At 40.9% G+C, this 14,096-nt stretch overlaps 1 protein-coding gene across 4 annotated transcripts in view; it reads right to left on the bottom strand.

Annotated features, from left to right (window-relative positions):
- zmp:0000001301 (rab9 effector protein with kelch motifs) overlaps positions 1-14,096 on the bottom strand; it is a 72,579-nt gene that overhangs the window by 37,594 nt on the left and 20,889 nt on the right. For all 4 annotated transcript variants that reach the window (XM_039759436.1, XM_039759437.1, XM_039759438.1 and 1 more), the window contains exons 8-9: positions 13,267-13,318; positions 6,682-6,782 (exon numbers count right to left, since the gene is read on the bottom strand). In XM_039759436.1, the coding sequence (XP_039615370.1) occupies positions 6,682-6,782; positions 13,267-13,318 (153 nt within the window). The remainder of the gene's footprint in view (positions 1-6,681; positions 6,783-13,266; positions 13,319-14,096) is intronic.

Below are 14,096 nucleotides of genomic sequence, written 5' to 3'. Positions count from 1 at the left end.
TACATGTGTGAATGTAGAATATTATGAAAAAAATATATAAAATATGCATTTGATCAACTCAATGACTGATTAACCAGACTGTTCGCAAACGATATCTAGTGGCATATTCGATAACCACAACCTACTCCTATGATATTGAACGATTCCAGGAATTTTTGCGTCTTCCCTCATACATCATTTTTACAAGATCCTTCCTGTCATTACTAAACTAACCTTTTCATTTTGTTTTTTATTTGAGCTGTCTTAATCCTAGGTTAACGTTGTTAGTTTTTCTTTTTTAATGTAAGGTTCAAACAAATATGCATGCCACAATCTTTTATAGTGGCGATGCAGTGATGTCACACTTCCCACTGCTCTCAGCTTTCAAGGCTACCAATAAGTGCCACTCAAGAACTCAGAAAATTCTCTAATTAGGTCTGGACAAAGCAACGAAACAATAATAACTGTAGTAATTCCAGAAATTATATAAAACAGTTACAATGTTTTCTAATGAAAGTATGACAGTAAATATTAAATTCAAAAACAGCATGTCCTTCATTGAGATCTTATCACTCTCCTCTCCTTTGTCATGCTGGCTGTTGTGGATGCTCTGCTGTTGTCAAAAATTTCAGGAATGACTCAAAAGCTAAAAACAACTCAAGAATAAATGATTTTTTACTGTATAAAGGATTTTGAAACCTGCAAATCCAGATTGGAAATGGTCTCAGGGATGACCTTTTAAAACCATTGCATCATTTAGCTAAAGTTCACGACCTGTGAAGACACACCCCAGACAATGTAAGAGCTGCCCTGATGACATGGAGACAAAATAACTGCAATCATGTACAATTCAAAAAATGGCAAAAACAAAAATAACCACTCAATTAAAAAGCTAATATTGGAATTGAATTCTGGAGCATGCACAAAAAAAACAGTTTGAGTGGTAGATCTCTAAAAAAGATGAAAAAAGCGTAAAAAATAAATTAGCTAATGTAGTCGTAACAGGTTTACAATGTAATTGTTCATCAAACCCAGAGGTAGAGGTGTCCTTATAGAGCTGACAATATTTATGACAGTAGACAAAACTGGACCGAAAAAGCAAGCAAGAAAAAGTAGGACCCTATTAGGAGTGGGTATTATATCGTACCCACACATCAGACTTGATTGAGAAAAAAAATGATAATTTGTATTTTAAAAATATATTTTATATATATATAATATACTTTTAGTTATATATATATATATATTTTACCACACACATGTGCATGGGAGGCAGCTAAAGGGCTTGAGTAATGCAGTTCCGAGTCAGACCGGGATGTGGCAGAGTTCACTGACTCTTTAGTTCCGTGCAGACCATCCACGGGAGATTCCACCTGGCCCTGTTGACGTCACGTCCAGTTCCTAGCCTATGGAGGAAGACCTTGTTGACTCCCTTGATGTCACGTCCGGGCTCGAGCCTATGGCTAAAGACCCTTATGAGCCCAACCCCTCTGACTTCACTTCCTGTCTTCCCCTTTAAAAGCCTCCACCTTTTCCTTATTCCATCAGTTCTGTTTTGGACTCGGTTTTGTGTTTGGTTTTGCACAGCAGTGCTGTACAACTTTTTATTTGCGATTTTGCAGCCAGGATACCAAATATACGTATGGCTGCCCCAAAACTTGCTATGCCTCTGTGTGGAGTTTCTGACTATATATATTGTGGAGGACTGCCGGCTTCTCATGCCGGTCAGCACCCCCAGGCCGCCAGGAGGAGCTCTCCCGACAGCAGGATCGTGCCCCGACGTCCAGCAGGGCCTTATGGACTTTGTAGTGTCTATATACAGCCCTGCTGGATACCTTGGGGACCACCAGGAGTCGCTGTGGGGGGGGGGCTTATGGGCACTGTGAGGCCGTATGACCCGGGAGTACGTCACGGTCACGTGACGGGAAGAAATGTCATGCGTGAGTAAAAGATTGAACTGATTGCCCTGACCCGGAAGGAATTAGGAACTATGGATTGATGGGACAGGAACACGTCCGGGTCAGGGGCTATAAAAGGACGGTGCCGCAGTCCAGACACTGAACTGAGCTGGGAGGGAGAGGAACAAGTGTCTGGGCGAGGAGGAGAGTTTATTGTTGAGGGAATTGTGTTTATTATAGTTAATAGTTTGAGTAGTGTGGAAGGTGCTTTGTGCACAGTGTTAAACAAAAATAAAAAGGTCTTGGACTTTTACCGGGTGTCTGGAGTTGTACCTGAGGGTTCAAGGGTGCACTACTGCCCCCTACTGCCACTATATATATATATATATTATTTACAATATTTACAATTTGTGTGGAGGAAGTGCTGGGCTCCAAGGTTCTTCAGGCACCGGAGGCGGGATGGGCCCCAGCTGCTTCCCAGCACTGGCGCCCGTGGCCACGGGTCCCTTCTTCTTCCCCAGCAGGGTTGGGCTTCCAGGCACCGCCCCCTGGCGGTGGCCACGGTCCCTACAGGGTTGGGCTTCCAGGCCACCAACAAAACCAGGGCGGTCGCCCCCTCGTGGTTGGGAGGAGGCACCAGCCCTCCTCCGGTCCCCTCGGGCATCCCGGCTGGGCTCCACCCCCAGCCGCATGCGGCAATATATATATATATATATACACACACATACACATATGAATTGATAAAGAATTAAACTGATATTTTTTTAATTTTTTAATTGAAAGGCACCCATTGGGGCAACCATTATTTTCTCCTTGCTTATTCAGTGCTGGCTGTAACTCAGTGTTATGCTAGGTGAGAGCTTATGTGTGTGTGAAAATTGTTTATGCTGATCAGTTATAATAACACATCAGAGAGTATGGTTTCTCAAAAATTACAGTATGGATCAGTCCTTTGAGTTGGAATCAAACCATTGCTAGTTCATTCAGTTTCTGGTGGTTTCCTATTCCTTCTCACAATACTGTGTAAATTTGACACTGTTTGTAATTAAGCCCTCCTTGGAATTTTGAACTCACTGTTATATGTATATTATCTCAAAGACCTTTTAAATTTAGACATAAATTACATTGAAGATATGAAGGAGGGTCCAAGCCTGAAGTGCCGGCATTCAAAAATTTACCACAGGTACTCCGTGGCTGAACAGAATACTGCAGGTGCCAGCCTACTTCAAGGACTAGTATGGATATTAGAAAGTGCATAAAATAACGTGTGCAACTTTTATTACCAAGAACATTGGAAAGGACTTTCAATTCACTATTTAAACAAAAGACCCCTAGATTAATGACAATTGGCAACAGAATGCAGCTAACAAGTGCTAGGAACACAACTTGTGCTAACATTAGCCAAGAACGAAGTGCCAAGAAGACTCAGACTAAATCCCAAGAACCAAGTTTGTTCACTATGCATGACGTCGAGACAGACAATTATAAACAAGTCATAGAGAACGCATATTTAGGGAGCTCCATACGTACTGAGCTGGCATGTCTGTCTATCTCTGCTTTGCTGCAAGTGTGCACATACTGCACCTACTGTAGTGTTTATACTACTTAAACATACAAGTGTTGTCTGCCTTGGTGATGCTTTGCTTTGGTGTCTTCTGTCCAAAAATGTAAGGTTGTATAGACTTTTTAAAGTCATGAACCACTAAAGTAGTAAACCAAAAAATTCCAACAAATATTGCAGAATTAAATAAAGGGAAGGCTTGCTTACCTTGATAAAGTGAAGTATATTGAAGCAAATTTCAGAATACCAGCCAACCCGTGGCGAACCATACGCCGCATAATCAGGCCGGTTTTTTAATGATTTTTAAGCACAGGGAGAAAATTAAGATTTGAAAAACCAGTAATATAATAAATCAGCAAGAAAAGCAACATTGTAACAATGCACAGAACGAACCAACACATAATCGTCCGTGCGGCGCTCAGGTGCGGAGGGTGGAACGGGAGGAGAGGAGAAGGACGTCCACTCCGCTCCCTCCGTTATGTTAGTCTGCTGATTTCTCATCCAGTATACACGGCCTGCTCATGTGCCCACCTCCAACTCGTCACTCGAGTCTTTGTCGTCTTTGCACAGTCCAGATGCACCTGTGACTCACGTAGACTTTTCATTGCTCTGTGCGGTTTTGGCTGTGTTTCTATATATAATCAAGCAAGACACCCGACCACGGTAGTAGCAAGGTGGGAGGGCAGTGTGTACAAAGTGCAGGAGCATCTAAGAAGACGCATGTTTGTCGCGGATGCGAATTGCTGTATGTAGCGTGTAAAACAGTTTGCTATGGTGCACACGGTTGTGCGTCGTAACCGAAAACTCGGTTTTTAAAGACCGCTTACTTCATTGTGTATACTGTAGGTGAATGAAAAGATGTAACTCTGGAGAGGGCAACATACAATACAGCGTTTTACACGCTGCATACAGCGATTCATATTTGCGACAAATTGTTTTACAGACTGCATACAGCAATTCACATCCGCGACAAATATGAATCTTCTTAGATGGTGCTGTCGCGTCCACCCACGCTCTCGAAGCACACACACTGCCTGGTCATGTGTCCGCTCGCAAGAGCAACTAACAGAGACCCGCCCACCAACTGTAAGACTACGGGATACCCCTCGCAAACTGCTCTACACACCACATACAGCGATTCACATCTGCGACAAACAAACTGTTTTACACACTGCATACAGCGATTCACAGTCGCGACATAATTTTTCTTAGATGGTCCTGTCGCGTCCACCCTTGCACTCGAAGCATACACACTGCCTGATCATGTGCCCGGTTCCAAGAGCAACTGACAGAGACCCGGCCACCGAGTCTAAGACCATGGGAAACCCCTCGGAAACTGTTTTACACGCTGCATACAACGATTCACATCTGCGACAAACAAACTGTTTTACACGCCGCATACAACGATTTACATCCGTGCCAAACATGCCTCTTCTTAGATAGTCCTGCCGCGTCGAGTGGTGCCTCTGTGTGAACCGGTCAGGCACAGAGAAGGTCAGCTGCTGAGTGAGCGTCTCAACTGTTGCAGGGCCTGCATTGGTGAAGCAGGTGAGACAGTAATGAAACAGAGGCATAGGGCTTATTGGTTTTTAAAGACTGCTTCCTTCATTGTGTTTTAACCTCAGTTTTAAAGGATTGTTTTAAGGATCCCATGGGATACCCCTCGCAAACTGTTTTACACGCTGCATATGGCGATTCACCTCCGTAAAATACATGCTTCTATGAACAGTCAACGTGGCTCAGAAGTGACAGACGAACATAAATAACGACATTTTTCCTGTGTCATCGCGTCCGAGTTGGTGGGCGTGGTTCTGGGTTCTGTGAGTTGTCATCGTATCCAATGGTCTTAGAGTTGGTGGGAGTTCCTGCATGCGCCATGGGCGTCTTACTTGTTGGTGGCTTAGTGAATCCACGCCCCTTCCGGCGTTCTTTCCATGGGTGTCTTGCCTTAGTGAATTATATATATAGATAGTGCTTATCAAACCATTAAGAATGAGCGATCATAACATTAAAAGTATATAGATTGTCCAAACTAACAAAAAGTGTCCATCTACCTATCATCTAAACATGATCTGTCCAATCCATGATCTTGAGCTACAGATCCTTTCCTGACAGCACAGCAGCCTATTACAGGACATACACAATCTGTGTCCTTAATATCTGGCCCAATTAAGAGTTGACAATTAACATCATAATTCTAGAACTAACACAGTTTTTGAGGAATGAACCAGAGTCCCAGCCAGTATGGGGCCCTCTACCTTACTTTTCCAGGAGGCCTTGATAACGAACGGTCAGCGAGTGAGGGACAGCATCTCCTTTCTGTGTCAGGACAGAGATGTTGAAGAACATTACAGTGGCTACATCAGGGCTGGCACCCTAGCAGCCATTGAACGACACCCAGGATGAAATTGGGAAATGGGAAATACAGCACAATGGGGGGCTGCCTGCTATGGGCAGAGTGTTCCCATGTACATTGGGTAGCAGCATCCCATCTTGCAAACCCCATTATGGGGCAGCATGAGAGTTATGGAACCAGGGGCAATTTCTTTTGGGTTCTGTGGGGGACTGCTGGGGGAGCTCTTGGATAGTGATGATACAAACTGTCCTTTTCCAGCCTGACCCAGAAGTGTTTTAAAGAGGTAATAGATGAAGCATCAGAAGTACTCCCAGGACAGGAGTCAAAAGAAAGCCATAGACTTGGTCAGAGAGCTGGAGTCAGGAAAGGAGACAGACAGCATTCCTCTGGATGGGAGGAGATCCAAGTAAATATTGAACTGAAAAAAATGCCATGCTGTGTTGTACTGTCAGGTGTTGGAACCCTTTGCAGCAGTCTGAGAAAGAAAAATCTACAAGGAACATTTTGGTGGTTAAATACAAGAACTTTGTTTAAAGCCAGGACTGGGTTTCTGACAATACAAAACATTTGCATTTGTTTATTTGTAGTTGTGTGTTGGGTTTGGGGCACTGGTATGCCCTCTAGTGGCCGCAAGTTATTTTAACAGAATTATGGGTGCAAATCCCAAAATATGTGAAACTGTGATGAACATTTGAGGAGAAACATTAACAGTTTCAAACAAATACATCATAAAAATGTAGAACACCACTTGGCTTTTTCAGAACGTGAATTTACAACTTCACAAGACTATTCCCAGTTCCTGATGAGTACTGTATTTCCATTGTTTCCAAAATGCTTTAATGAATGCACCCCATTAACATGCTGTACTATACTAAATTTACAAATACCTGTCTCCAGGATGTGGACATCATTGTAAAAGATGTCCTCAGAATAGCATCCACCAAACACATAGATCTGCTCTCCAACTAAAGCGCAGGTGTGACTGAACCTGAAAAAGAGAAGTAATCAAACAATCATTTGTCAGGTTTTATTGCATAATGATATATTGCACCTTTCTTGGTAAGCCCTATATTAAATCTTTTACTTTTTTTGCTATATACAGAAAACAAGCATGTGGCCATGTTTAGTTCTCCTAATAAATTATTATTATTTTAATCTACCCAAGTACTGTATATTGCTATTAACATTTTCACCCATAAAAAAATCAGCATTCTGTTTTATTAGTCAGTGGTTAACAAAATGAAATCCCCTTGGTTGAGCACTTTCGTTTTAAGCTGTCTTTCTAAATTGAATAAATTATAAGTGCAGATTTGAAAAACACTTTTTTTTTGTTTGATTTACTGTATATATAAATGATATAATCCTGACATGAGCAGTATGGTGGCACAGTGTTAGCACTGCTACCTTGCAGTGCAGATGTCAGGATTCACACTTCAGGTTTTCCTTGTCTGGGTCTTGCTTCAGTTTCCTCCCACAGTCCAAAGACATGCATGTTAGGTGAACTGGCATTGTAAAATTGTCCCTAATGTGTGTGTGTGTGTGTGTGCGTGCGTACACAATGCCCTATGGTGGACTGGCACCCTATCCAGGTGTTGAAGCTGCTCTGGGCTGCTCCATGTCTGCACTGCAAAAAATGCATTGACAAAAATTAGACAAAAAAAACTTTAAATGGAGTTGTTTGGCTTTTATTTAGCAAAAATATCTGCCAATGAGGTAAGCACAATTTACTTGACAAGATTTCTTAAAGTAAGTTAAAACATCATCAATACAAATTTTTTGATAAGTCAGTAATTCTTACGATAAGGAAAAAAAGATTTAATGTCATGAAATGAATACTTTTCCTTTTCACTTGCTTAGATTTCATTTTTTGCTGTGTGCTGACATAGGCTCCAGCTTCTCTGCAACCCAGCCCTGGGTAAGTGGGTTAAGAAAACGAATGGAAATAATCCTGACATGAATATAACAAATGATCTAATTTTATATTATAATATATCTCCATCTGCTCACATTGAGAAATAATATAATATGTTAATTGTAAACTGTAAAGTGAATCATTTCATTTATTAAGAAATATGATCAAACTCTCTCTTATTATTAGTATGTACTGGCAAAAAGATATTTTAAATTAGGGTTAGGGTTCATATTTACAAATGAAATATCTATATTGTGTAAATACTGAACACTTACAGTTGTAGTAAACATGGGTAGGCATCAACTATTCTTGCACTGCATATTAATGTTATAAAATGAGTGATATACGTAGGGGCAATCCTGTTTTCTTGTCTCATTCCAAAAATATATGTGTTGGGTTAATTGGAGAAGCTAAATTGGCTGGTTTCTGCCTTCTCCCCCCAGTGTTGCTGCCCATCTTTGTTACTACCATCATTAGAACAGGTTCAAAATGGATGGACTTATGGATGAATAATTTTGTGGTCTGTGATCAAGGGACCACCAAGCGTGCAGTCATCACCCACACGACTACTATTAAAGCACACTGTGAATTTTTATTGTTCCCTATTAAATAAATTGTTCAGGGTTTCATCACCCAAAAGTGATTGCTAAGTACAGAATCTTTTTTTTTACACAGATATAGAAAGGTATGTCAGGAGCTGGTTGCTTGTTGCGTGAAGAGGCTCACTGCAGGTGACAGATGGGCAGCAGATTTACTTTCACAGGCTTCAGCAATCCTTAGACTCTTATTACCGCTCCATGGCAACATGGCCTCCTCACATAGAGACCTGAGGGATGAGTACATTAGGAATGCCTAACTGATTCTTACATGCAGAATATTCAATGTAGAAAATAAGGTCTCTAGGGTTACAGGTAGACATCCAAACGATATCTCCCAGTCAGACGGGGATATGCAGCAGAGATGTTAAAGCCCAAGGAAATTGATAAATGTTTTGTATAAAGAATCAGCAATGTGCAAATGTTTAAACAGAAACCTGAACTAAGTGTCAAATTACAGCAACTGAAAACTGACAGATTTAATGTTTATCTTTTTAGTGTATTCTGTTGAGCACTGAGAGGACACATGGCCTACATTGTGCCTCTAGAAGGTTTGCTAACATGACAGAAAGGCTCAGCAGTTTATTTTATGTTTTATGCTTATGTAGGAAATTGGTGCTTAGACGTTCAAAGGTAGGGGTTTCAAATGTGCAGCATGAATTCTCCTGTGTGCTTCTCTTTTCCCATGTTTGCCCTCTTTTTATGAGTTCTCACTCGCTCAGTGCAACAGCAAACATGTGGTAGGCTATTAAACAGCTGATAATACTATTTTCAACTTTTTTGTTTGTAGCCATTTCACTTCAACATGTGAAAAGGGTAATAAAGTTAAATAGGAATTTGAACAGCAAACAGAGTGAATTTTGTTCAACTACAGTAGATATGTCCTACTAATACAATGCAGAATATGACTGATACAGCATTAGTTAACTTATATGCGTGCTCACCCCCCAAACAACAAATGGCAAGAAGTGACTGATCCATCAGGAAAAGACTGTACTTATAAATGCTGATTATTCTTTTCTTGAGGAAATCTCCATGTTCTGAAATGGAGGGATACTCCTCCATGCCAGTGAAGCACGTCTAAAACAGCAGTGACTCTAATCACATTAAGTCACTAAAATATGAAAGTGTGGATTCAGATTACTCACTAGTAAAAAAAAAGAAAGTATTATAGCAAAACAAAAAGTACTCATTAGCTCCTGGTTGTGTACATTTCAGAAAGTCACACTCCATAGGAACATTTTAACTTTTAAGAATTTTTAAGACCACAACCCTTCAGGTTTAAATGCAGTGTTTTTTAAAACTGTGATTTTCTTTTACAAAAATTGAAATATTGAACATGCCGTAAGGAGTCCCAGGTACACATCCCGGGTCATCCCTGTGAGGAGTTTGACATGTTATTCCTATGTCTATGTGGATTTCCTCTGGGTGATCTGGTTTCCTCCCACTCTCCAAAGACATATAGGTTAGGTGGATTGCTGACACTAAATTGGTCCAAGTGTGCGTTTGGTGTCTGTGTGTGTGTCTGTTCGCTCTGCAATGGACTGGCACCCTGTCCAGGGTTCATTCTTGCCTTGCACACTGTGTTAGCAGGGATGGCTGCATCTCCCCCCACAACAATGACATGATATATCGTTCTGTGTGTCTATAAGCAGAAAGGTCATCAGTGCTAATACTGGTTAAGAACATGCTGACATTGACAACTGTTATATATGATAAAAAATATGATTGTAAAAGCCATATTATTTCTTGAATCTGAGAAAGCTCGATAACTTCTTTTCTTAGTATGCCCATGCTACATTACAGCTTCACTGAAGTACGCTTTCCTCTCTGCTTTGCAGCTTGACCATAACCACACTGTTCCATCCATCCCTGTTCTATAAAAATACAACTGCTAGGAACACTTACTGTATAAGTCCTGATCATGCACGCCACTGAAGTGTGCAAAATTAAATGGACCAGCGATGAAACCCAAAACCAGTTTTACCTCGGACAGTCAGCGGACACCTTTTTATACAACTTGATCTGATCCAGTTGTGCAAATTTGATTTTATAGAATAAACCAGCAGTTTTTCGGAGGCTATTTTGAAATCTTGTTTTCACTGTAAAGCACATTGTGATTGGGGGCAGGCAGTAGGAGTTTAAGTTCTGTAAAGTTCTGTTTTCAAAAATTCCCCAGATGGTTTCCAACCTTAAATCAGCTAAATGTTTAAACAGTTTTTCCTCATATCCCTAGTATGCAATAGATAGATAGATAGATAGATAGATAGATAGATAGATAGATAGATAGATAGTGCCACAGATGAGCGGGGACACTGCCCGGCCGAGATGCCTGGACAGTCCCCAACTTGGACAATACTTCTCCTCGGCCACGAGAGGGCAGCCGCCCGGGTCTATTTGGGGGCCACAAGGACGGAGCTGGGATGCCCGTGAGAGGACGTGGCCACCGCCAGGGGGCGCTCGGACAGTTGGGGAATCCTAGATGGCAGAACTTCCGCCACACCAGGAAGTGCTGCCGGAAGTAATTCCAAGAAGACCCGGAGTACTTCCAGGTGCTTTCCTGACACTTCCGCCACACCAGGAAGTGACGTCAGAGGGCACCTGGGGCCATCCGGGTAATAATAAAAGAGGCCGCCTCCTTCCAGTAGACGAGCCAGAGTTGGGAGGAAGGCGGAAGTGCTGGCTGTCTCCTTGAAAGCACTCTGGGTGTCCCCGTTTTCTCTTCCCCCCAGCACTTCCGGGTGTGGCGGAAGTGCTGAGGTCTAGGGTCTTCCTGGTATTGGGGTCCCTCTGGTGGTAACCCCGGGTCCCTACAGGGATGAGCTTCCCAGCTCTTTACCTGAGGCCTCCAGGGTGGTCGCCCCCTCGATCTAAATCCGTTAAGTACAGGCAGGCAGACAGACAGATGTTGGATTTTATATATATAGGGATGAGATCAAAGAATGGTTGGTGTAAATTGCAATAGAGTGAGAGGAATGGCAACGATGTGTGCTTCATCTTTGCTTGGCCCTACCTCTTCTGTCACAGGCTTTGAGCTACTGCTTCTGTTTCATTGGTTTCAAGTTTATGTCTGCTAATTAAATCATAAAGCATGTGCTGTAGAAAATGTACATTAAAATGGAAATCTGTGCTGCCATGATTGTTAACGTTCCAAAATCTGAAATAAACATTTCATCTGTATAAATGGCTGCCTGCCCCCAAAGTGAGTTTTTGTTTTCCTTCGTCAGCCAGCTATATATTAAATTTAATGTTAATGACTTCATATTATCATGATTTGATTATGGTAATCATTGACATCCATTATGTTTCACTGTGTTTTTAACATAATTTGTGTTAATGCATAAAGTGCATTTACAGTTAGTGCTTTTAAAGAAGAAGACAGTTTTATATATTTTAAGGCCTGCTAGTCAAATATGATTTGGTGTAAAGCCACTCATAGCGCAGAAATGATCCCAACAACAGTGTAACCTGTTATATCTAATTAACCCACGCTTCCCAATGCAACAATCAGCCCACCATGTCAGTTGGTAGTTCCTGGGTTGTGTTTCAAATACCAGTTAAACCAGTACTAATTTTTGTATCATCAGTGTCACATTATAACACTTTCATTCTTTTAAATTTAAGTTCATTAAGGATTATTTTGTGTAAATTGAGGCATAGAATAATAATCAGATCTATGACTGCAACATAAGCAAATGCAGCTTGTTTCAAAAAAACAACAGGCCCAATCCATAGGAACTTTTACTGCTTTTACAGCTCAGTCATTGATGACATATAAGAGATTTTCAGTTATGCTTCATTTAAGAATAAATAACCTTTGCCACAGATGTTTCTCCTAAAATTCCTTAGGAGACAGGAGATACAACTTAGGTAAAAGAAGTCAAAATTGAGAATTTGGTTTGAAAAGCGTGGCATATTAGAGTAGGATCTATTTTTAGTCACTTTCAAGGCTTCTTATTTTTACTTAATATTAGACTGATGTCTTTATCTAAGGTGTCTTACAACATTTGAGATATGACTACATGACTACTATATGGTTACATTTCCTTTGTTTTTCCAATTGGAGCACAGGCAGGTGAAGTGACTTGCTCAGGGTCACACAGAGGTATCAGTAGTGGGATCTGAACCGATGGCCTAAGGGTATAAAGCTCAAAGTCTTAACCACTATAAATCAGAGCAACTAGTAGTATTATTCAGACACAAGGACTACAGTTTTGTGTTTCATTACCACAAACAACTGTCCATGCATTTCACCACATATTACTGAGTACACAATGCAAATAATTTTCAAATTGTAAAAAAAAAAATGTCAAGACGCTACTTGGAAGATCTGAGCCCATTGTGTTTCTCTGCTGACATCTCTGCTAAAACTCAAGAGGACACACCTGGGTGACTACCGGGGAGTTTTGTCTCAGAAGAAAAATCTGAGAAGCAAGAGACAAAAGTACATGTCTCCCTTGTATTTCTTTCTGATCTCATTGTTGTCTAGGAGAAACCAAAAATATCTGAAGAAGATCTCATTTTTGATTTTATGGATGTGGTGAGAGAGGACATGCAGGTGATGGGTGTAACAGAACATGTTGCAGAGGACAGAAAGATATGGAAGAAGATGATCCACTGTGGCGACCCCTAACGGGAGCAGCCAAAAGAAGAAGAAGATTCCTATGGGGATGGTCCCAGAGATACAATGAGCAAAGACAGAGAGGCAGACAGAGGGATGTACATGCGATAACATTGGCTATTTCCTTTCAAGAAACACATATTTACTTTACGCTTTGATACTCACAGCCTTCAGCACTTTTATATTGAATTATATGCGATGGCTTTGGAAGAATGCTTGGAAACTTGTCCGTGGGGGAACACAGTGGCAACATGCCAGTTAGACATAACCCAATAAAGTGTCCTTGTAAAAGAGCTTGTAAATGAAATAAGAGATCAACAGCTGGCATCTCTGCTAAGCTTACCTTGCAGATGGCCTACAGCCAGTTACTTGGACTGGTGTCCACATCATTGCCACTAAAAAATAAATAAAAACACATTCAGCCTTAATTTAACTGTTATGTACCTTTACTTATTATCAAAAAATACTTCAAGTCACAGTGTATCAATAGATAGATAGATAGATAGATAGATAGATAGATAGATAGATAGATAGATAGATAGATAGATAGATAGATAGATACTTTATTAATCCCAAGGGGAAATTCACAAGTAGTAAAAAGTGTCCAGGGAACGGGTCCACATAAAAGAAAGTGATAGGGGTGATCAGTAAAATGGAGAAAAAGGTAGAAAAATAAAGTCATACACAGAGCTACTGGAAAGGCTGCCACTCGCGGCGGCGCCTGAGTCATATGTGAATAAAAAGCATGATCAGTATTTGTACAACAAATTATATGCCATAGTGTAACCACAAGTTTAAAACACATCAGCTCATTTTAAATTGTGATTATCATGAAAAGAAAAAGATAAAGGATGATGTTGAGCTATAGAGTAGAGACCTTGACATCCTTCCATTTTTCTGGACTTGCTGGTTTCTTATTAACGTGGCCTAACTTTAAGTCTGTCTGAGCATCTTAAATAAATACAGGGCAGGAATCAGACCCATACAGGGTACTATCTTTGAAAGAGAAGCACACAAATGCACGCCCTACGCAAATCCAAATCCATCCACTAATTATGAGTGCAGTGAGCCAGTGGCAAGAGCCACAGCATTCCCTTACTATGCTGCCTTAACATTTAAATGAGCAGGTTAAGAAAGAAAAAAGGAATTCCTCTCATGACACACTGTATCCTT

The sequence above is a fragment of the Polypterus senegalus genome, chromosome 7 (genome assembly GCF_016835505.1).
Source record: "Polypterus senegalus isolate Bchr_013 chromosome 7, ASM1683550v1, whole genome shotgun sequence".
Lineage (NCBI taxonomy): Eukaryota > Metazoa > Chordata > Cladistia > Polypteriformes > Polypteridae > Polypterus > Polypterus senegalus.
This window is presented reverse-complemented; position numbering and strand designations above follow the sequence as displayed.